A 24508-nucleotide genomic window follows, 5' to 3' on the forward strand; every position below is an offset into this window, starting at 1 on the left:
TCCCACAGGTAGCTTCATGGAAAGAATAGAGAGGTACACTGCAAGACAGGATTGGAAACATGGCTGGGCTTGGTGGTTTGAGTGGGAGGAGGGAAGGCAGGCAGCACTTCTCACAGCCAATGCATTGGGCAACTATCCTCTCAGTACAGAGAACTCTATGTAAAATTAGCTTACTCTTGCTAATTAACACAACAGAGAAAATCAAAAGCCCATTTCTGTGACAGAGCAGAAATGAGGGCATCCTAAAACCAGTGATAGCTAGAAACTCTCAACCTATCCAATATACAGTGTGGAGGGTTTCCACAGGACTTTCAAGTGCCACTACATAGATCCTTTTGATCATGATACTCTGTGGGGTCAGTAAAGACAGGAAAGCCTTTTTCATTTCAGCCATTTGTTAGATTTGACATGACTACTGAACAAGGACATAATCCTTCAGATGCCGAACACATGACTCTTACCAACTTCACATCAGCGGCTCTCAGGAGGAGAACCTTCACCTGAAATATATATTTAGGATAGAAAGAGAAAATAAAGTACTCCAGTTGCTCTGGCAGATTATGGAGGGATTTACAAATAAAACACATTCCGAGTGCTTGAGGTCCATTTTGGCAACTCTTAAATCTTTTTATTATTGAAAACTGCTGTTTGCTACAGTATATATAAAGATTGGATTTTGCTATACTGGCAGCATTTCAATAAATAAAAGCACCACAGAACATGGAATCAAAGCTCTGTAACTAGTTAAACTTCATAGGAAGTGCTAACATGTATTTCTTAAGGAGAAAATTAGTGTGGTAGCAACTGTACATCACTTACCTAGAATGAACTAACCAGCTCCATTTGTAGCTGCCATTTGTCCTCATTCATTGTTAACAGCCTTCTTCAAACTAACACTTGATAAAAATTAAAAGATTCTAATGCAGTCCATTGGACTGTATGCTTAACACTCAAATAAATACACCATGTCCCTAAGCATAATAATCTTCTTCAACTACAGGCAGAGCAGTTCCAAAATACTTCTGGCTTTTATTTTAACTTAAACTTTCTTACAATGTTGTAAAAATAATTTACTTGTGTAAGTGAATAAACATAACCCAGGAACCACATTTGTATATGAAATTGTCTTAAAGAGGCCAGTAATCCAATTTGTTTTCATTAGTGTTTCACTGAGTGTTTCACAATTCAAAGACCGGCAAACCGGTATCGGTCAAATCAGCGGACCTCCTTCACTTACTATCTTTGCTTATTTAAACGAACCAAGGGACATGGAATGTAACTTGCTGTTCTACTGAAGAGTTAGAAATACAGACTGAAAAAGCAAATCAACCCTCTGAGGAGAGTGCAATTCTGAAATAAAATGGTGTGTTAGGAAACTATTTTCTGAGATCAAGCTTGAAGAATAATAGTGCTAAATATTCCACTTGAGTTTGAAAACTCAAAGCTTCCTTAGTTAAACCAATATACATCTTTGATAGCTTATATTAATGGGTATGGTAGCTTTGCAGAGTATTGTTTATGAATATAATACATACATAGTGCTGGGTTTAATATTTTATTTTAATGACGTTTAATGTTATGCAAAATAAATTGTTATGTTACAACCACTGTGACATCAACTAAAATGTGAACTAGTTTGCATAGGTTAGTACTTTGGGCAGCATGATGTTGCTCTAGTCCACCAAGGCTTAAATATTCACAGTGTAGAGGAAGAAACAGGAATTAAAGCATTTCTACTAAAATATATTTTAATAGCTGGTGTTAACTTTCTGCATAACAAAAGCCAAATTAAGATGATACATCGTATGATCCAAGAGTAAGTATATCTGTCCTTTGAAAAACAATTGTTACCTTCATAACTGTATACTCCCAAATACAGTACAGTTTTGCAAAATAACTAAAACTTTACACACTTTAAAGCAAACATAAGCCAAACTGCACAGCGGTTCATTTTTGCTTTTTATATCACACTGCAAAAACCAACAGCTGAGAGAGTTTCCACACCATGCTAATCAATGTCAATACAGTCATTGCTGTCTTCCAATGGTCTAGCAATTTCTAATAGTAATATTAAATACACATGATTGAAATGCTACAGTATAGCTTATTTTCCCCCTAAAATAATAATAATTAAACAAATGTCAACAACAACTGGATTACAACTTAAGTACAATATGCAAATTCTACTTATCAGACACAAGAAGCATATGAAATTCCTTTGAATATACTGTTGTAGTGCAGGCAGTTTAGGAAATATAGCTTTCAGGTTTTCTTTCAAAAGGAGAGATGGGATTCCTATGGCATAAAGCTGGAGAAAATCACTAAAGCATTGCAAAATGGTTTATTCTTCTACAGCTCACCAGTACTTTGCATTTGCCAGCACATCAGTTTGGAGATCTTCTTTCAACAGCATCTTTTGTCTGTTTCAGTATACTATTTAAACATTTACTAACTAAAGTGTATTCTGTATTTTAAATGGAGTATTAATCAACATAATTAAAATCTAACATTTTATACCCTGTACCACTTTCTGCCAAAGACTTCTGTACTTATCATTTCTTTTTCATTGTACAAAATGACATGCAGTCACTGTACAATAAAAACTAGAATTATTACCTTTCCCAGGTATTAGAGACCTTCCACATCCCCGAGGAACACTCAGTGGGGACACATTTGTCAAAAATATAATCCATGGGAGGTGATTCTCTGTCAAATCCCAATCTGCTGAAGTGGTTTATGGTATGTCAAATGTAATCAAGAAAACCCTGTTTCATCAAGATTAAATGCTAATGTTCCATAATGAAAAATTACAACTGCAGTATCTGCAAGTAGCTTTGTTTAGAAAATGAAGATTAGCCAGGCAAGAGAGAGTAATGAAAAGCAAGGCACCCATTTGTTCTTGTATATATGTATGAATATGCTCTATGTTGTTTTCTACATTTATACTCGTGTTAGCAAGAATTACAGCACATTGTATCTTCTTTATTTCTAAAACGCTTAAAATTTGAATGTATGAACTTCCAACCTGAACTTTGGAACATCTTGACAAATTTGGATCCTTAAAAGTCTTTTCCCTTCCCCAGAAAAATGTTGTCTACAGGAAGAAAGTACAGTGGGGGGACCATGCTGTGTTAAAAAGGAATATATACTTTAAAGGTGACAAGACAGCATGTAACATTTGTTCACCCCTATATCCCACTGCATGTAACAGGCTCCAACATATGCCTTGTAAAACCTGTGCTGGCACAATTTAGTTGCTGACTTACTTTCCCTACTTCACGAATTTTAGATCTTAAAAAACATTTTTATAATTCCACTCTGATAATTTTGGGCCTTCAATAGCATTGCTTAGAACAAAGCTGCATAATGACACTAAAGTTTGTTTTATATCAAAAAGCAGGAACCATTCCATATGAACACAAATTTCTAAGCATATACAACATAAAAACCTGACTACATGAATAACTTAAAACAGATCTTAATAATTCTGCTGACATACCATTGTCAAGAGAAATACAATTCACATACTGTTTTGTTTTCTTGACCTTTTTTTATTTTGCAAATTGCTTTAGCTGCTCTGCCAGGCTAATGAACATTCAAAATTCAAAAAGGAAATTTTATTTCCATTGTTTAGCATAACATAGTCGTGTAATGTCATCAAATGCTAATTTTCTGATTTGCTTTTCACTATACATACAGTGTTCAACACTGCAAGCCATCTCCTCACTTAGGAAGAATGCTAGTGTATTTACAGGTGGAGACTTTCTTTTTTATAAGCCACTAAAAATTGCAACTTGATGCAATATATCTATTCCCCATATTTCTTTTTATTCCTATCTGGTTAACAAACTGACAACTTGTTTTTATTGTTGCCAGCATTACACAACTAATAGAGCAGCACAGCAGCAAGTGATAGCCAATTCTGCCTCAGGCATCATCAGAAAAATTTGCCAGCCATAGTAAGATGGGATTCCTCTCCTTGCTGTTGATGGCTGGTGATGAAAATCAACACAGAAGCAGATTGCTTGTTTCAGAGCTTCTAGCTCAGCTTACCACATCAGCCTTTTGAAAAAGCCATTTGACTTGCAAAGCTTGCTAATTTAATGTGGAAGTCACCAGTAATGCAGAAGGGTCTGTTGCAGCAGCAGCTCTATATGCGAAACTTTCAAGAATTTAAAATGACAGCAGTGTCACCCATACAGACTGCATATTTACAGTATTGCATCTCTGGTTTTGAACCACATTTTTTGAAGTTACATACTCCTGGTCAGCTTTAGCCTTGAAATTAGGCAGCTGACAAGAAAGCACAGGCAATTCCACAGTCATGGGCATTTTTACTTTTTATTTTTTAATGCAGTCATTCCACCCTGTTTGGCAGCTGGGAGCAACCCTGTGTTAGCAACACCTAAAAAAAATTGCATAAGCTTTCCAGTCACTAATTGTATGCAAAAATAGAACTAGCAGCTATTTGCATTGACAACTTTCAGTTGACATAACAAAAGCATACTGCCTTCCTTCTTTATTCTTTAAATACATATTGCAGGCTCGCTTACTTTGTGAAACAAGAAATAGAAAATTGTCTATAAACTCTATATTTAATTCTACTTTAAAAATTTCAGAAATGGAAGAATGCCAGTGCAGGCTCAACATTCTGAGAGCTACTCCAAAATTAACTTCTCTAGCACATGGCTGAACACCACACATGATACTGGCAGCAAAAACATTTTCTTCCTTACACATGTATGCATCCACATGAGTAAGTTCCCACATGAATCTTTAACTCTTCTGTCCTTCCTCCCAGAATTTCTCCCTGGGAGGGAACGTGGCACCCTCCTGGCACCCAGACAAAGCAAAACCAACTTCCCTGTGACCCAAGCCTGCTGACAGAGTCTCTCTTACAGGTCCGTTATGTCACCAGCTATATGATCCTCTCCTCAGCCTCACAGACTGACACCTGGATGTCTCAGTTCTGATCATAAGTTAACGAACACCAAAGAGCGTACGTGAAGGTTTGTCAGCAAAATATTTTTACTGTTTTCTGCAGATGGCTAAACTGAAGCATGATGGCATAGAGTATGTTAGACTTCTGTTTGGTTAGTTTCCCTTCAGTGTCAGTTATGAGAAAGATTAAATCAGTAAAAGAAAACATAATATTTCTCCATCATTAATCATTTGGCAAGCGTATAATCCACTGTTGGATCACCGAGATTTTTGGAGGAAACTGAAGCAACAGGCCATTGAGCTGAAATGCACTACAATAACCAGAGCTCTCCTCCACTCCTCAATGGAGGTGCAAGTATTTCTGCAGCGGGGGTAGGTACATTAGCTCATCAGCAAAGCAGCCATTAAGCGAGTTACCTGTGGTAAGAAGGAGGGATGTGACTGCAGGCTTTGTGTGACTGCACAGCACTGGGGCCTCATACAGGCTTTTTATTTACAGCAGTACAGGTGAAGGTAAAGGAACTAACATGAAGTATTGGTTGTACATTGCCCTAATGGAAGTTTCTATTAAATGCTAAGTATTATTAGAAGGAAACAGAAGAGTTGACAGGTTTCATACTCTAGACAGTCTTTGCAAGGAATTTTCTGTGGAAAAGATACTAAAGAACCATGAATCCAGGCATGGATCTAACTGATGGACTGGGATGCAAGCAAAGCTGATAGAAGAAGTCACTGTTGGAATTAAGAGAAAATGGGTAATCCAGGAATCAATGTGGGTATGCAAGAGTCAGGAAATTTTTGCTGTCAAAATAGACCTGTTTACTGTAAGGCTGCTGGGCAGTAGGGGGTTTTATTTGTTTTTTTACTAGCATATTACTTGTCATTATTTCAAATGATTGAACTATCTACTCAACTTTTTTTTTTTTATTAGGATGCTAACTGCTCAAACATTAAACACCTCCCTAATAATTTGAAGATGTGTTCAAACTTAGTGTGTTAACCTCCTGTGACTTCAGAGTGCCATAAGAAGTGAATCGATTTTATGGTTATTATAAAGAGAAGTGTAGGGAAAAGGTATTTCCCCTTTACAGCTAATTGACTGAAATCTTTATAGGATTGGCAGCACCAGGCTTCCATGTATGTTTTTCATTTTGAGGGAGCACTATTATAAAGCAATGCTGTTTTCAAAGCTCTGAGCTTCTTGTTGATTGTTTATCTTTACTTTAAAGGACTCTAAATTGGATTCTGAGTGAGAATGCAGACTGTTATAGCAGTGATAAAGTAATGAACATGTACTCTTAAAAGATTCTTCTGACTTTTTCTAAAAGGTTAGATTCTGAGTAAATCATAATAAAGCTCAAAGGACTAGAGACAAAAATTAGTTAACAAACTCAATATAATTTGCTGGAAGCATTCCTGTTTTCCCAGTTCTCTGAACAGTACCATACATCCAGCCATCATCAATTGGTTGCACATTGATGATATAATCACCATCCCTGAAGGAAACTTCATCTTCATCTTGAGCACTGTAGTCATACATAGCTCTGTATGTTCTCTGTTGAAGGAAAGAAAACAAGGCTGTAAAGTCTCACGCCTAAACAGAGACAGATTCCATCTCTTCTTTGCACAAAGAAAATTAAAAGAGCCAGAAAAATAATAGAGGGAGCAAGGCAGACAGAGAAATCACAAGTTACCTGTTGAAAAGAAACAGTACACCCTCCACCCTGTCAAATATACAGTGAATACAGCCCCTCTGAGTACCAAAATAATTATTTTTGTGAACCTACGCTGTCCAAAGTCCTCATATAAACAGATTCAAGCCATTCACTGCCTCTTGAAATATTCCAACTGTTGTTTCATATATTCACTAGTAACAGTTCATTACATCCAGCCATGGCTAGCTGTGCTTCTGCTCCCTATTTGCTTGATTCCCAAATAGCTTCTCCTGTGTCTTCACTACAGAAAAGAAACACAGTCTTCATCCAGGCCTTTAACTTTGCCATCTCACTGAATGTCCTTCATTTCATTAGGATTTTACCCCAAATTAAGAATTTGGAATATATTATGTTATGAAAAAAAAAAGACAAACAAGATTTCAAAAAGTCTGCAAAAATAATTTTTATGAATACTCATTTTTGCATATTCAGATAAAAGATTGATCTAAACAGGCATGAAGTCCTGTTATTAGCTAATCCAAATTTCTCTACACCTCTGTCCACTGTAAGCCAAGATTTCCATTTTCTTTCTAAATAGAGTATTTATTTCCACTCATAACCAATAAAATGCTATCATTTACTGGAATTCAAAGTGGATTTTCAAACTCAGAGGGAACGGTCTCCCCTTATATCTTAACAGCAGAACAAAACTAGCTCATTTGTAAATTCCCAGGAGTATTTTATTTTCCTTACCCTGTCTCTTGACAGAAGTCAAGAGCAGTTCAAGCATCACTAATAATATTCAATTTCCCTACCAGCAATTTTTGATATGTCACCATATCTAGCTGATTTTTTCTGGTACAATGATTTAAAGACAAAAAAGGTAAAAACAGTCAATGTTTGAGTTAATGCCTAGTACTATTGTCTGAACCTTTTAAGAGACAGCAAACTTTGTTCTGCTTCCCAGCTGAGGAAAACAACTCTGGATTAGTTTTAGTCGATCTCATATATGGGTTTTTGAGGTTTTTTAATGAAATTATTTTCAGAAAACAGATTCCTCCACACATAGTGAGTAGGCCGTTTGTCACATGTTGGAAACGCAGGATCATCTAATGCAAACACTATAGGGCAACTCATTATTACTGTTCCCACACTAGAAATACACTTTTTGTCTTCATTCTGCCTTTAGCATTGGTAGAGCAGATTAAACACTACAGAGAAATCAACTCCTGGTTAAACACTGGAGACCACTACCTGTCCTGACAAGGCTACTCTGAACTCTATTTGAGTCTTGCTCTGTATAATTGTTCTCTGCTGTGCCTTATGTTGTTGCTGCCCTACAGGCTGTGATCAAGAGTGATTTTCAAACAGAGATATGTGGTTTCCTGGTGGTTCCGTAATGTCTTCCAAGTGTTCATGGAAGATGATGAAAAAAAGCATCATTGTTTATTCACTACATCAAAGCAACTAATTGGGAGGGTTCTGTCATCACCAAAAATTCCTTAAAGATTCACAAACTAGAAAACTAGCAGTCCAAAGATCCTAAGGAATGGTCTCTGCCTTTGAGAATCTTATTTTTTCCAACTATTTCAACTGAACCCTCTACTGAGCCTTGAAACTAACTAAAAAAAAAACAGTGAAAAATATGCTATTACAACAAGCTCAGCAGCAGTTAGTCCTTTAAACAATTTATTTAAAAAAAAGGTCCATTCAAGAAAAATGGTAGTAAGTCCGTATCTGGCATAAGGCAGAGAACAGATTTTCCTCTGAGCCATGCTTACATGTCTCCCTTAAATGGGCAAAGACTGGGGGAAGAGATTAAATGTTTTATTAAACTAACATATCATTGGAAAAAAACAGAGAAATTTTTGCTCACCCAGAAGGATGCTCACTCATCCTTAAAACATCATGGTATAGGACATACTACTGCTGTCTCCTTTAAGGCAGCTTGAGTACATCACAGTGGTGGCACAGTTGTGAAGACAAGCTGGTTATTTCAAACTTTAAAAAAATTTATTAGGGCCCTAAATGCTGCTGAGAAACCTAAATTTATGGCCTTAACACCTAATTAGGTGCTAAATGGCTGTCAGGAGAAATCTCCATAATAATCCTGTTACCATTTAATGCCTAATTATCACTTCAGAGTGTAGTCTGGGCTATATAATTGAGAATTACAACACTTAAAGGACTCAAAGCAGGGATTTTTAAAATGTATTTTAGTGAATTATTCCTCTGTCAGTAGTGAGTTTAGCAGGTACTGAGAGCACAAGAGGGTATAAGAAAAGGTTGGGGTTTTGTAAAACAGTCAAATACTCACTTATCTCCCACCTCCTCAAAGGTCTAACTTGCACCTACTGCTTAGACAGAACAGCAAGTCTTGTGCATATGAAGTACTGAAGCCCAGCTCCCCAGCCAGATGTGAGCTGACAGATGCATATTTCCACTTCATCCAGCAGTTTATACTTATTGTATGGATTGCTCCTTGCAAGGAAAAGTACCTGTTGCAGCACCCTTCACATAGAACAGCTATCAAGGAAAGTCAATTTGCAACCTACGTTTTGTTTTCCTACCACTTTTAGTTATCTGAAGACATAAGAACAACCCCTGTTATCTTCCAAAGAGGCAAACAGCCTTCAGGGGTCTGTTATAAAACATTCTGTACTCGGAGCAACAATTTAATTCAGCCCTTTATGCAGAATTGCTCACAAAAAGCGAGCAAAAGTTAAGAATCAGAAAATAACACAATTTATCTATGAAAAAAATCTACCCAGGGACTGTGTTAGGATCATGCTCAAAATTAAATAAACCAGAACTTGAAAATTTCTATTTCTTAGTATAGGAAATTGGTGGATGTGATTATAAAATGGACTTATGTCTTTTGGGGACACTGATTTGATAACTGTGCAACAAACCCGCTGAAAGGGATAGGTCTTACTACAGCAGCTAACTCTCCAATCATCCCCACCCTGATACAATCCATGGGATCTTAATCACTCTCACCCTAGAGATGTCCTGGCCAAACTCAGGCACTGATGGGTGACTTTGTCACCTTCATTGCTTTTAGTTAAGTCTCAAAAACTGCTTGTGCTTTGAGACCAGTATTCAGGCTGGGATTTCTTTCTTCCCATCTCTTCCCCCTCTTACTTTCTTCTCACTTCTTTCTTCCCTCTGCCTGGCTTAGCCAGACAAGGCTGCATCTCTGGCAGTACTGCTCCAAAGCAATGGAGGCAGCTGAAAGCAATGAACCTAACATTGTGTAAGTTTGTCAGGTCTCCTAGGGCATGTCCACACTGCATTTGAAAAGCACTCCAAGGCTGCCTTCCATCTTTAGTCTGTGCAAATCGCTACACTTAAACACATCCCCAACCAGAGGTTTCCCGCAGCACACACTGGGTGCCATCCCAACAGCTGAGTGTAACATGCCCAGCACACCTGCATAAGCTGCACAAGGTAAAGAAAAGATAGCCTTTTGATGTGAAGGTGGAAAGACAAGGGAGCATGCCAGGTTTCTAGCTGCATCCGAGATGCCTCTTTTGGAGTAGAATCATTACCCTGGGGGGTGATAAGATCACTCTGTCTTCCTCACCAGACTGGTAAGTTAGCAGTCAGCATCAGGCCAGCAGTCCTTGGTTTTGTCCCTCTGGAAATGTTTGGGGTTTATTGTCTTCAAGGAAACCCACTCAGTTTTTAATAGCAACAAGATTCATTCAAACTACGACGTTTGCTGTTTCCTTTTTCCCCATGATAAACAGCTAGTATCACTTAAAAGAATGTCAAATGACAACAATTTCACAAAAGGGATAAGAAATCCTGTTGAAAGGAGACACTCGGTCAATCCTTTATTTTTTAAATGCTTTAACTTCACTCCCTTCCTTTTCCTATTAGCTTTGCATTCCCGGTTCTGGAAGGAGAGGGAAATGACAATTCTCAAGATGATTGAAATGATATTGTTTCAACAGGCAGCCCATCAGGTAAGTCACTGGGAGACAGACGTATCAGGGAAATAGTAGCCATCTACCTGCCCAGATAGCTGTGAAGGCTGCCAAGTGCATTTTGAGATTTGCAGGCATCTCCATTTTCTATCTGCTGGATTTGAAGGCTGCTTTGCTCCCCACTGATTAGCAAATCTGCTGGCAAAGACCAGACTTCCAGGTCTCCCACGTTTTGGACTCTGGCCCTTTTGGAAAGCAGCCAGCTCCCTAAGTGCCTTGCGATATCCTTGGAAATTAATGGTTGACTCCAGTATCAGCTGCCTCAGAGCAGTCAAGAAGGTGTCTAAAGAGTTTCCCAGGTTATTGGCTCACCCAAAGAAGCAGGTATATGAATCCCAGATTTCCCAGCAAGTTAGCCCTCTCAGCCCCCAAGCAGCTGAGAAACTGGCAAGCCTGAAAGCACCCAAACCTCCCAGAATGTCATGATCGTTACAACATAAAATGCCACGGAGTTTCAGTCTTAAAGAAAAATACAAGTTTCAGCTAATCTTGAAAACAGTTTTTTTCAGCTCAGCAAGCTCTGAGTTTGGTTCATAATTAAATACTTCTTCATCTCTAAAAAAGGTGACAGAGGTAGCAAACATACATCCATTCTAAACAGTTTAAAATTCACAATTACAAGTCAGTATTTTTAAGGTAAAAGGTAACTGAATCTGAACTATGAAATCTCTAGGCAGTGATAGGATAAAAAAAATATGATAACCATTAAAACTGAACCTTATATATAAAGAGTTCAAAAAGAAAAAAGAAGCTCATTTTCCTAAAAACCCCAGCTGAATACCCATTCAGCTCTCCTTCCATGACCAGTTACTTCTAAAATGAAATATTCACTCCAGCTTTACATTCCCATGCACCACAATTAAGAACTTCATGACTGTGGCCATGGTTTCATGATAAAGCTTCTTCTCAGTCGCCCAGCAGTATAACTCGATTTGGATCAGGCACGAGTGGGTGCATGACTATTTTGTTGAATTAGAAAGGGCACACCAGTATGGAGTCTGAACTAGCTTTACACAAAGCGGTGAGTAATATGGATAGGCACAAAGCCTGCTAGCAAAAAATCAGCAAGTCAAAAAAATTTGAACAAATTTAAACCAACAGAGTAATCTTAAGAGATCAGTGGTTTTCATCCAGCGCTAGAAGCCTGAATTCATCACAGTGCATAACATCAAAGCTCAGCCTGTGAAATACTGTCCAAGCATTTACTATTTGTTTTAGCAGGTAGAAGATTCAGTTATTTCTCTGCCTTCTGGAGATCATAAATGATTTTTTTGAATACATTCTGACATAAAAGTTCTTGCCACTGCCCTCACTCACTTAATCTTTTTTTATTCATGAGGATTATTATTTACATTTAGGACTAGGGCAGTCAAATAGTCTAACTATACAACTCAAGGGGATCAATTCACTCATATTTAAGAGATTTCACAACAGCTGATGATGTTCCTTACCAAATAAAATCATTCTTTAAATCCAATACTCACCAGACCTGCTGAATGAGGCTGTGAATGCATGGACCTCATGGATGACATACTGGTCTGGTGCATGTATCCATATCCTTGGGACTGGCTTTGCTGATATGCCCCAGGGAGAACAGGGGCTGTGTGTTAAAGAAATACAGACACATTAATTAAGCTTAAAAAAAAAAAGTCCTTATTTAGCATTTTGTAGAAACTGTACATTATTTGCATTGTAAATAACAATTCGTCAGTATGAAACAGTTCAGAATTATTTCCATATACAACATAAGGGTTTTCATATGTTGAATTACACGTAAATGTAGCCAAAGATATAGCAATATATCCACAAACACTATCAAGGTTAGTTGGAAGGAAAAGCTTAACGTACCTTAAGAAGTCTGACCATAAAAAGGCGTACAAAAGCTTGAGACACCACTAACTCAATTTTGATGCTGCCATAGATGCCACACTAAATATCATATGCCATAAACTGCCATTTTTAAGGAAAAAATGATGAAAAAAGCTATATACTAATACAGTTTTGAAATGTTTCAGTAGAAATTCTCTGCAATTAAGTCTTAACTCATTGCAAACTAAATCTTATTTATTGGGCTATGAGCCAAGAAGGACTGTGATTCACAGAAAGAGACAGAAATGTAAAAAGTGAGCCCACAGTTGGGTTTCTTAGTTTATTCTGATTCCATCAACATTCTTAGCCAAACACAGAGAGATCAATGGTTACTGAAATCTTTCCGAGTCCACCTCTTTCAGTATCTTCCTCTTACCACAAAATTGTTTCATCTCTTTCACACATATTTTATTCACATTATTTTAACAATTACATTATTTTAACAATTCTGTAGGCTAATCATTAATACGTTGACTTTTATTGTACCAAGAGCTGTTGAAAGAGTGAATACAATCAACAAGGACTCCCTCCCTCTATTGCTTGATAGGAAAGCATTTGTAAACCTTCCATAGCTATTCAAACGTCCTACTTTGGCAACAGACCGAATTGGAATGTGTTAAAAACATGTTTGATCAAAAATTTGTGGGAAACAAGCACCGCATAGGTGACTATCCACTATTTTCCCAGCAAGCCCAAGAAGTATTTTTAAAGCAAAATTAAGAGACTGAAGTGTTTTTCAAAATCTAACAATTAAAAGTTTAGTCGCCACATATCTGTGCATGCTTTGCAAGACTCTTCTGCACTCTGACAATAAAAATTTCTGGCTTGTATGGAGGTTATTAGCCCATCTCCTACTGTTATTTACCAAAATTTTACTAGTTCAACTGGAAATTCATTTAGCTACACTGAAAAGAAAATGCATTTCTGTTGATACTTCTTCAAGGGGTCCATTTAGCTGGAATTCTAACTCCTCTGACAAAAGCTGTCTTTGGCTTACAGGAGATGGAGCCCGTGCAGCCCATGTCAATGAGTCAAGCAGCAGTCCAATACTTTGAGATACATCTCATGGGCTTGCTAGGAAGTGAAGAACCACTTCTGGAACAGCCATCACACACAGATTCAAAAAGGAGCAAAGCTAATGTGGGATTTAATGGGGTTCACAATGTATGGAAGGCCCCAGGACTTGTAAAATGAAAAGATACAGGAGAAGCAGGAAACATCCATTAAAAAAATAAGATATATAAGTAGTATTCATATTTGCAGTAATAATACTCTGTCCATCTCTGCTTCTTGAGTGATCAGGACAATAAATGCATGTGAAAAAGGATTACTGACAAAATGTTTGCTGAACTATTTCAGAAAGAAAGGTCAACCTTGTGCTTTCAGCAAGGTGTTTTACTTATCCTGCTTCCCCAAATAACAATATCATTGATTTCAACAAAGTTTTTTTCTTAAAACATCCATTTAGTTTTAGTTAGCATATTTAAATGCACTAAGTATATAATTACAACTTGGGATGTTATTTTTGCTCTACTATACTTGTAAAGATAAGTAATGCTGTATATTTAACTGGGGGTTTTCTGATTTAGAAAACATGTTTCAAGCTATTGTAATAAATAGATTGCTTTGTTAAGTGAGTGAAATTAAAGTGATACACAGTCAGATGCAACACTGGAACATGATGAATAATGGATGTTTTAGAAGTGCCAAGTTCATTCTAATGACATATGAGTACAAAGACATTTTTAAAGCAGTTTCATCATCAGAGAATTGCTTGTTCACAGGATTATCGTGCATTAAGTGAATAGTCCTAAGTAGTTCATCAAATAATTTATGTTTGTGTTGTTACAAGCTATTCCTACATGACCAGATGTAGCCCTTCATGAAAAAAATAGAGAAAAACATAATTTAATCAAAGGTTCTGCGATCAAGCCAGAATGAATATATTTTGTCTAATTCACCACCAGCATAAATGTAGGTCAGTCCATAGAAGCAAACAGAGTCCCATCTCCTTGTATCAGTAGTAAATCGGTCATGTGGGTTGAAAACTGAGCACAGCTTGAACTTTTTAACTTAATAGGAAGTAGTATCTTAAGCCGACACTGGCCACTGATCAGTCGGCACCCTGCCTGCTCTACAGTGACAACGGGCTGGTAGCTTTTCCCTAGTCCCTGGCAGAAGACACCCTGAGAGTCCCTTTCTTCTTCCTGCGAGAAGTCAAGATGCTGGTAAAAACTTTTTACCTTGATTCCTTCTCACCAGAACAGATATCTGTCAATTCCTACCAATGATCCCTTGTCAGTGTAAGGCAGCAAGCCTTACTTGTTACTGACGGTCAGCTTCATTATAGCCTCCAAATCAGCAGGCTTATTTTGGGGAGGATAACCCACACCTCCCGCCTCTGCAGCAACTGTCAGCAGCAGGTCTGAAACGTGCTTTCCTCTTTTGCAATCAGCTTCTCACGAGGTGAGAGAATTCTGTCAAACTGTCTCACTGAACCTGTTTGCTAATTTACCTGCAACGGTGGAAACCGTAAGCCCAGGGAAATAAAGCATTTCTTCCAAATCAGGAGAAATTTTGGGAAGTGTTAGAAGCTGAAGTATTAGAAAAAGATTCTATACAAAAAAAAAAAAAAAAAAAAGAAGGAATTTCTAGGATTAGCTTTGCTAATTATCTTCCAGTCACTTATTTAGGTATCATATATATGAGCATATATATCAGCACATATCAGTGTTGAAGACACTTGATTGACTAATTTCACCCTTTTTTTTCCATTAAAAGAATACTGTAGTACGGCTGCAAAAAAGGATCAATTGTTTTAAACAACTTTTTACAAAAAATAATTACAAAATCTCCAGATGGTTGTCTATTTGGAAGATAATTTGGGAATCTCACAAATAAGCAGATTAGTGAAGAGACGACAGATCTGAACTGTGTTTCTGGTGACATACAGATAATTCAAGGTGAGATTAAATGATGCAGAAAAAGAGTTTGACTTTTCTTCATCATCACCACCCATAGTTAACTGCAATCTTTTGGCTCAGACCAAAGTATAAAGTTCTATAAGATCATTGACTGCAGCAGCAGCGAAAGCAATGGTTTTAGTTAACCTAAGGGAACAATAAAACACAGTGGTGGAACATGAAATTCATTTAGCTGAAGCCAGATTTATTGCTGAGGGAGCTGAGGACTGACCATTGCTCCCAGAAGTACAGGTGGATGTTTTTTCTTGTTGCTTTAAGATTTTACCAGATGCATTCTGATGAATCAAAACTTACTTTTTTTCTTGTCCCACTTACCAAGCAAGCCAGATATTCATTTTAAATTATCTACTTGAAGGAATTTATCATATTTCTCTTACTATATCTTTATAGGCTTCCCCAGAGAAAAGAAAGAGAAAAACGAATGAACATGGCAAAAGGCAAACAGAGAGGAAGCCTCCAAGAAAAAGAAGCTGTAAGAATGATAGCGGGTATCAACTTGCTGCAGCAGAAAATGGGGTCTGCAGAGTGTGTACCGATCAGGACATGCTTTGAGAAGGACTGGGAAAGAAAAAGGTCACACTGTGGAAACGGGCAAGGAATAATTAAAGAGAGCATTGTATAACTACAAGGTAAAAAAAAGTTTATGCTGAAAAGAAAAATATTTTTTTTAGATTCCAAGAGATAATAGGTGAAAAGGATAATAGGATAAATAGGATAAAAGGTTTATAATAGGATAAAAGGTTTTTTAGGTTCCAAGAGATAATAATTTATCAAAACCATACTTAAACTCTCTTTCATTCTTTTGTACAGCAGAACCTCAATAATCCATGGTAAAACAATGTAATCCTCACTGCTAAATACTGCATTTTTGCCATTTATTACAATACATGCCATTTACTGCACCAGATGTAAAATAATAATCACTTCATTTGCTCTTACAGACATCATGCAGTTTTAAGCATTTATTTCACCTTACGTGTTGATGTTATCTCAACTTATGTTTTCACTACTAGGCTACTAAGACTTCAGAGAACTCACTAAGAATATTGCAACATTTTGTAATAACAACAACAACATGAGAGAGCAGGAAGTAAAAAGAAAGACAATGATTATTGTGCTTAATTCTAGTGTCTGTAAGAGGACGATCAAGCTGTAGATTTTCTGAGGAGCAGAAAAGTAGCAACGGAGCCAGAATCATATGTCTTTGTGTTACTGACACTACGACTAGCTCCCCCAAAACAGATGAAGATGCTTATGGGAACCATGTTGCTCCACAGATATTGAAGTCCTTCCCCTGTTTTGCCTTGCTGCTGCCTTACTTTCCACAGGTTGCAACGTCTAGAGCAGCCCCCATGGTCTTAGAAAGTCTCTCCCATAGCTTTCAGTTCCTTCCTTCTTTTGCTCTTCCCTTAGAAATTACTCAGCTTTGTCCCGTGCAGCAGAAAACATTGTCAAAGTAGTGATGCAATCACACATGGGGAAGTGTAGGTCTAGAGTACACTTCTGGGGTACTCAGGTACACCCCATGTGTTGTTCATGTGGATGGGTCACTGCCCAAACTGCACAACGCCCTTGACCACTTCCCAGTCCAAGTTACAAGACCACATAGGTAAGGAGATAGAGCCTTAGGGTAAACTTTCATTGCTGTGTTGAAGCTGGTAGATAGTAACAACTGATACCTTTTTAAAGCCTTCTCCACAAAGTGTCACAGAGGTAACTTTGGTTACAAACTCTGGATTGGTACTTTTTTGTTTTGTTTTGTTTTTATCACTTTCCCCAGATGTTGGCTGCTGCTCCCCATCATTAAAATGTTTTTAAGTGCTTTGGGTTAAAATCTGTATTGCCAATCACATCCTTGAACAAAGTGGTATGTTATCATCACTAACCAAGACTGGCACACTAAAATACTATCAGCAGTTTTCACCTCTTTCCTGAATCTAACTGAATTCAGTGTTTCTAATAACAAAATTACTTCCACAGTAATGCATCTGACATCACTCAGGGTCTGATTCAGCTATCCTTATGTGCTGCAGTAGTACTTCCCCTCCAGGAGTTGTCCCATGAAAATTTGCACCAAGACTTTTGACGAAAAGGTACTGATCAACCTGAGTAAGGACAGGAAAAATGAATGCCAAACAGATCTGGCAAAAAATAGACTATATGAAAAAGAACATTTCTTTTTATATGTATTTAAAGTTATATTTTAAATATATTTACATATAAAATATGTTAAAGTACTTTATGTAAGTAACAGAGACAGTTTCAAAGAAAAGAAACAAAGTGAAAAACAGGAGACAACAGAGTACAAGAGAACACACAATAAAAAAAGCAAGAAGGGTCATGATAGAACAATATTCCAACAAGGTTGGAAGAGACCTCTAGAGGTAATATAGTTTGTCTCCCTTTTAACATCAGGGCCAAATTTGCAGTTAAGTTACGTTGCTTAGGGCCTTGTCCAGTCAATTTTGATTTCAGGATGGAGATTTCAGTACATCTCTTTGGGCAAACACACACCCTCTAATTCCTCCTGTTTATTTCCCATGCTGTGTATATTCCTGTTTAAGCTCCCAAGAAGAGCTCAGCCCAGCACTGTGTTAACCCTACAAGTATCTTGAGAAAGTTCTAAGGAGAGATTTGAAGAAGGCTAATGCATTCATTTTGCAGAAGTTTACATCCTGCCCAAGCATGAACAGCAGGATAAAGGGAATATAACTGTGGTCAACCAAGAATTTTAATTAGAGTTTTAAAGAAGGCCCGTATCACAGGCTAATTAGAAACAAGAATCTTGATACTTTGGCAGCAAGTAAGGCAGGATAGATACCATGAGGATAGGATGTGAAAGACACAAAAAGAGATGAAAAGTTGCTTGATTGCTATGAGAGATGAGCTTTCAGCAGGCTTTTAAACATGATGTGCTAAACATAATTCTCTGTTAAAGTTGAATTTTGGAAGAACTCAGCAGGAGTCATGAGGTGATACCTCTCAAAGAGGCTATAGGCAGTCCATCCCCGATTCCCACTGCATATCGAGTCAGCTGAGGCAATCTAACACTCCTACCACCCTTTCTCTTCCTCTCAGCTGGGTTGTTTTTCTGCTGGCTTAGTAAGCTAAGTCAGCTCAGCAAGGGATCAGACTAGCGACAGATGCAGTGCAAGGAAGGATGCAGGACCAGGTATCCAAGGTCACAGGCAGCAGTAGGCAGCAAACTGCTAGATCAACTCAGCTGTCCCAAGGTGCGCCCCCGCAAGCACCTCACTTCTGTGCAAACTCCCTCTGAGTGCAAACCACAAAAGAGCTGAGCCTCTCACAGATGCTTCCCTTCAGATGTCCCAGCATCCAGCTCCAAACAATGCACCCCATGTAATGCAGAATGCTCCTGTGTGCTAGCATGTGGCATGCACTGCTCAACTACTTGTATCCTAGGTCTCCGCAATACTTGAAAAAAGTCATAGTGGAAGTTTAGAGAAGATTAAGCCTAATGCAGCTGGCAAGAGCTGTTTACTTGACAGTAAAAACAGGTATCAGAGAACTTAAAGACTTTAATGAGTTTGCAAGGACTGCCCAGAGATAGAGATGGTGAAAAGGTTGAGATGAGGTATAGAACTCTTCAGCATTCCCATGGTACAGAGCAAAGGGACATTCTCTAAAGGACATGATAAAAAAGCAGTCACAGGAGTATAGAGAACAAATAGAAGAGCACAGATATGTTAGATACAGATAACATTAGGAAAACCTCAGTAAAATTTTCCAGTGCAGAACTGATTGCCAAGAATGCTCCTGTCCCAAATTGGGAAGAAAAGAAAAAAACATCAGAGGTTCATGCAAAAAGAAATTTTAAATCAGGTAAAGAAACAATTGTATGCCAATCATTTCAAAATATCTAGGTTTAATTTTGATAATTATCGATATTTATTATCATTTATCAAAATTAAACATATTTCAACATAAAGCTGGATTCTTTGTTTCAAAAATTTCTAGCTATAACCTTAACAATCTCAAAACTGAATAAAATGGGGTTTTTGGCATTGGCACATTCATCACAAATGGTCCATTCCTATAAAGAAGTTTGGCATTAAACTGCTATCTTCTGATGAACCATATGGAAAAATTCCCAGCCATCTCTAAAGTTAAATTGCTCAGCATTAACTTTTCAAATAAGCTGGAAAATGGAAACACACACTCTAAACTGATTATAACTCTTATCTGTTATAGAGTTTTATTATTTTCTAGTCAGAAAGAATAGCACAGCACAGTCAAATTTACTGGGAATAGGTCAGATTGTATAAGCATATAAAAAGCACTAACCTGAAGACTGCAGATGGTGAGACCTGATACAGAACAGTGCTGTTTTTAGAACAGCAGAAAACAACACAGTAAGGCATCTTGGCATTTTTTCTTGTAACAGTAACTTTCCCTTCATTTCTTTTCTTTCTTTTTTTTGTTTCTCTTTTTCTTGCCCTTTACTCGTCAGTTAGGCTGCTTTCACGGATGTCTGAGCTACCAGGCTTGTTGCTCTCAGTGGTGCTGTCAGAAGCAGCAGTTTGTCTGCATACTATCCATTACAAGAGTCAGTATCAGTTAGTAAATTGGAACATCAAACCCAGATATAATTAGGTTGTTGAAATAACAACCTGAAAGTATGGCCTAATTCACACAGGGTGCTAATAAATATCTGCCATGCTCACTGACCTCATTAGAATTGAAGCTCTGAACTACTTGCAGTCAGTGGCAAATTCAGAACATTACAAGCGTAGGAAGTTTCCATAACCTAAATTATAAAGATATAAGAAATAAACTATGCAATCTTCAAATACTTGGAAAAAAAAAACAACGGGGGGGGGGGTGTCAACAAAATTATTAATCTTTTATTTAAAATAACTAACATTAATTATTCATGATGCAAAAAATCAAATGTCTCTAAAGACTACTTACTGACATACTACAATGGATAAAATGTTTTAAACTAAACTTCTTCAGTGTCATGATTAGACTAAGACTGTTTTAAGCACCATTACTTTATAACACCGTTTTATCAGCTAGCAATAATTAAGCCTAACTATATGTACCCACCATGTAAACTGAAGTGTATTATCACGAGAAATGCAGAATCATACAATTGTAACTCTTAAAAGCACTTTCAATATAAGAAATCAAAATTTGATTTTGAATGAAATTACAACAGAAGATCACACATCGCTGTTTAGCATATGTCAAAGAAAACAAATTTTGAAAGGAACAACAAAAAGAACATCTAATATGCTCATGCCACATGGAATCCTGTATTTCATTAGTAATTTTTTTCCCTGGGGGGGGGGGGGGGGGGGGGAAACACACACGACTATCTCATATTTCAGTTACTCCTGAGAGCAAACATACAAAAAATTCACCTGTTACAAAATTCCTGATTTGTATGAACAGCCAATGTCATTAATACTGCTTACACTGGTCTTTGTTGTATAAGTCCATCATACATCCAATAGCAGATGAAGTGGGAATTTAGGAAGTACTAGCTAGTCCAGTGGAAGAACGGTTGGCAAACTGCCTCTCTAGTACATCATGGCCTAAGCGTCTGGTCATTCCGACCTTCTCCTTAATTCTTCATATTTTGAGGAATGGTGGATCAGTCAATTCCATTATATTCTTTTTCAGGGCAATCTATTTCTTGAGGTCCATTCTGGCCTCTGTGAGCGGTCTAAATCTCTGTACTGCAAAAAGCCAGACTCTCACAGACATTTTTTCCTTTAAATAAAAGTAGTATAGCTTTCATTCCCCTTCAGAGGAACTGCACAAAAGGGCTATATTCAGAAAAAGCCCAGGCTAGCACAGTCTGCAGAAGTCACGTCTGCAAGCAGGTATTAAATGTCATAGTCTAGAGAAAAATGAAAGGAACCCAGGATGTCCTGTTTTCTACTGTCAACATTAAAAGAAAGAGGACAGTCAACTGAACATCCACCCTCTTCATCAAAAGACAGTAACACAGGGAATATTTTTGCCAGGAGGTGCTTGTGGATTCTCCTTAGAGTATCATTTCTACTGAGGAACAGGGGGTGGAGGATACTGAGTCACAGCTCAAAAGCCTTTGTGATCATTAACACATTATTGTCGCTGTAAAGCATCACAGAGTTATAAAGTATTAAATACACATAATCTTGTGCTCTGCCAACAGGAGAGGAGAAGCAGGCGGATCCCAAACAACCCATAGAGTCCCTGCCTACGACTGTGTCTGACTGTGGAGCAGTGAGGTGGTGAGTGGCGGCCTCATAGCCTGCAAAGAGCACGAGCTAGTCCTGTCCTGGCAGAGCAGACAATTTTGATGAACAGAAAATGCCATCAGCTTCCCCAGACTGCCTTTGGAAAGGCTATTTAGGACTGTAAGACCATAAACACTCAGAACAACAGATTTGATAAATGTAATTCCATAGCAGCCCCTTAAAACGTAAGTTTTTCACACAAAAGCTAAAGGCATTTGTTATAAAATAGGGTGGTAAATGATCTCCCAGTAAATTCAATAAGTAAAATGTTTCAAAAGGTTACTAGCCTTTAAAAATATAGAAGAGGCTGTTTGTAGTGTTTGCTCACACTGACATGTTTTTGTGGGTTTTGCTAAAGAACAGGATAAAACGGAAGTGAACACAACATGAAATTACAATTTAGAATGAATGATAACAATTATTGTCTTCATCCAACTTCTATGAACAGTTGTTTTTGGGATTTTAAAAACTGTATGAATTCTATATCTGACATTTAGAATTTTATGGGCAGTTACAGAAATCTACTTCACTTACAATTTAATTCACTTAAAATACAAACCATTTATTACTTTTCCAGATCCCACTGACTAGTTCTTACTACAGCACTTTAAAAATAAAACTACTTCAACAATTTGGCTTCTAACCCTAAAACTGGGGTCGTATTTGTCCCCAGTTTTGAATCCTAAAATGTCGTTTTAGGGTTATTATGATGAACACAGAATATTCTAAATCAGCTAAATGTAGTGCAACTGACAAAAACTTATGTTTTGAATATTCAATCACAAAATCCTTTCTAGATGTTTAATTCACTCATTTTCATCACTAAAGCAGATTTAATACATTAAATACTCTATTGCAACCTAAGGACAAAAGAATTACTAACTGGGAGTAGAGGAGAACGGATTGTATACTTGGAACACAGTTTATACAGATGCTATGGGAGTGGGGAGGGCCTTGGCTGGTTGTTTTTGCTTTGGCAGACCCACTGACCTATGTGGATTGTGAAAATGATTTCTTTTTTACTATAGTTTCTAAAAGATGAGGTCTTCAACTCACCTCTTCAACCTCAAATGCATGTATTTCCACATATATGTTCTACATTATATTATGTCTTAGAAATCGTTCTAGCAGTTCAAATATAAAAGGACTACCCCCATTCATTTTATATGGATTATAACAGAAACCGCTATGAATATTATTTTGGAATTAGTCTTCAGTGGTAGCTGTACAGTTCAAAGAGTATAACCTATGTATCTATTAACAGCTGGTGTATCATAATATTTGTACATATTCCCTTTTCCCCTTCTGGTATTGTAACTGGGACATAACCAAATCACAGGGCATTCTGCTCTGGAGCTCTGAATATGAATTGCAGTCAGGATTTGGTGTCACTGATAAACAAACCTTACTGCCAGCTGACTTTTTTGCCTGACAGTCCACCTAAGCTGCAGCATGTCTCAGCTGAGAAAACAGAGTACAATATGCCTTTCCTTTCCTCACACCCCACACCACATTCTTTTATTTATGAAGGCACGAAACGTCTGAAAGCCAGCCCGAGGCATCCTTGGTCCTAGTGGGGCCATGGTGTACCACAGGAAGCTGCAATTCCTTCTTAAATTGTGAATAGGCAGGTTTTTGCTCTAGGCTCCCTCACAAATGGAAAGAGTTAGTAAAATGAAGGTTATGTTAACATGTTACACTACCCACATGCCTTCAGTTACAATTTGAACTCACATTTACTGAATATCAACTGTTGCCTATTTGCATTAAAGAGAGAAGCCTGCAAGTTCTTCTCACAGAAGCTGTGCTTTGATTTCTGTGCAGCTATTTATTTGCATAGTGGGTAGAACCGGTGGAAGGATAGCATCAACCAGGATCAGGTACGTGACTGCACATAATTTTACTAATGATATTTATTGTCTGCTGGATATAAAATCCTCTGAAGTGTATCAAAAGCTGCTCTAGGGGACCACATTGAACAACTGAAACAACTGCTTGCCAAGGGAGCCATTAACAATTCCAACTGTTGAGTCACTTGGAAATTTCCCTTCTACTTTCTGCTCACTAACTGTTTAAAGAAAAAGGGAACATCAAACTCGGACAGCTGGCAGGGCAAACAGAAGGATCCCCTGAACTGCTGCCACGCTACAGAAATGGAAAATGGGATCTCTTCTGGATTCTTCTCCACCTGGATGTGTGGGAATTGCCTTTTGATGCCGCCAGATGTCAAGGTTGTGGGAGAGAAGCACGGGAATCAAAGATAGGCAGAGGGAATCTAAGCAAAAATATTTTGGAAGTGTGAAATGTAAAGCTCTCCCTGGAACATTAACTCATCCTCAGTGAACACACACTGAATGAAAATGTGCTTTCAGAGGAATCACAATTTATATCTTAATGTATTACAACCAATGTGGGATATTTAGTTTTATTCCCAGAGCCCTAAATCAAACCTTAATCAAAATTTAACTAAGCCCTCACTTGGAGTGCTATAGAAAGTTTCAAGTTTGACGTTAAAAAATAAGCTTTTACAGATACTTCATACCTCTTTGCAGTGGAAAAGAATGAAATCTAATTTTCTGGACTAACTTCTCCATGTTCTGCATTAACAAAGCACTCAGCAGAGAACACTAAAAGTCCAGTAGTCCAGACTAGGGCAGAGAGATTCGATAATGCTCAAGACAGTGCATAAATGTAGTCCCATTGCCATGCTGGATTCCTACACTTACATGGCTTAAAAGGCTGAAATGGATTATTCAGAGAAGACCAAATTATATATTAAGCAGTCAGAAACTTTATTTTCACAGAAACTTACACAG

At 37.6% G+C, this 24508-nt stretch overlaps 1 protein-coding gene across 8 annotated transcripts in view; it reads right to left on the reverse strand.

Annotated features, from left to right (window-relative positions):
* Nucleotides 1-1542: 1542 nt before the first annotated feature.
* The window catches only part of NEBL (nebulette), a 272299-nt gene continuing 249333 nt past the window's right edge, over nt 1543-24508 (reverse strand). For all 8 annotated transcript variants that reach the window (XM_087776491.1, XM_087776484.1, XM_087776466.1 and 5 more), the window contains 2 exons: nt 12073-12188; nt 1543-6496 (listed from right to left, as the gene is read on the reverse strand). In XM_087776491.1, the coding sequence (XP_087632617.1) occupies nt 6320-6496; nt 12073-12188 (293 nt within the window). In that variant the 3' untranslated portion in view covers nt 1543-6319. The remainder of the gene's footprint in view (nt 6497-12072; nt 12189-24508) is intronic.

This window comes from Nipponia nippon, unplaced genomic scaffold, assembly GCF_047370975.1.
Source record: "Nipponia nippon isolate SJK-2023a ecotype South Korea unplaced genomic scaffold, ASM4737097v1 scaffold_1, whole genome shotgun sequence".
Lineage (NCBI taxonomy): Eukaryota > Metazoa > Chordata > Aves > Pelecaniformes > Threskiornithidae > Nipponia > Nipponia nippon.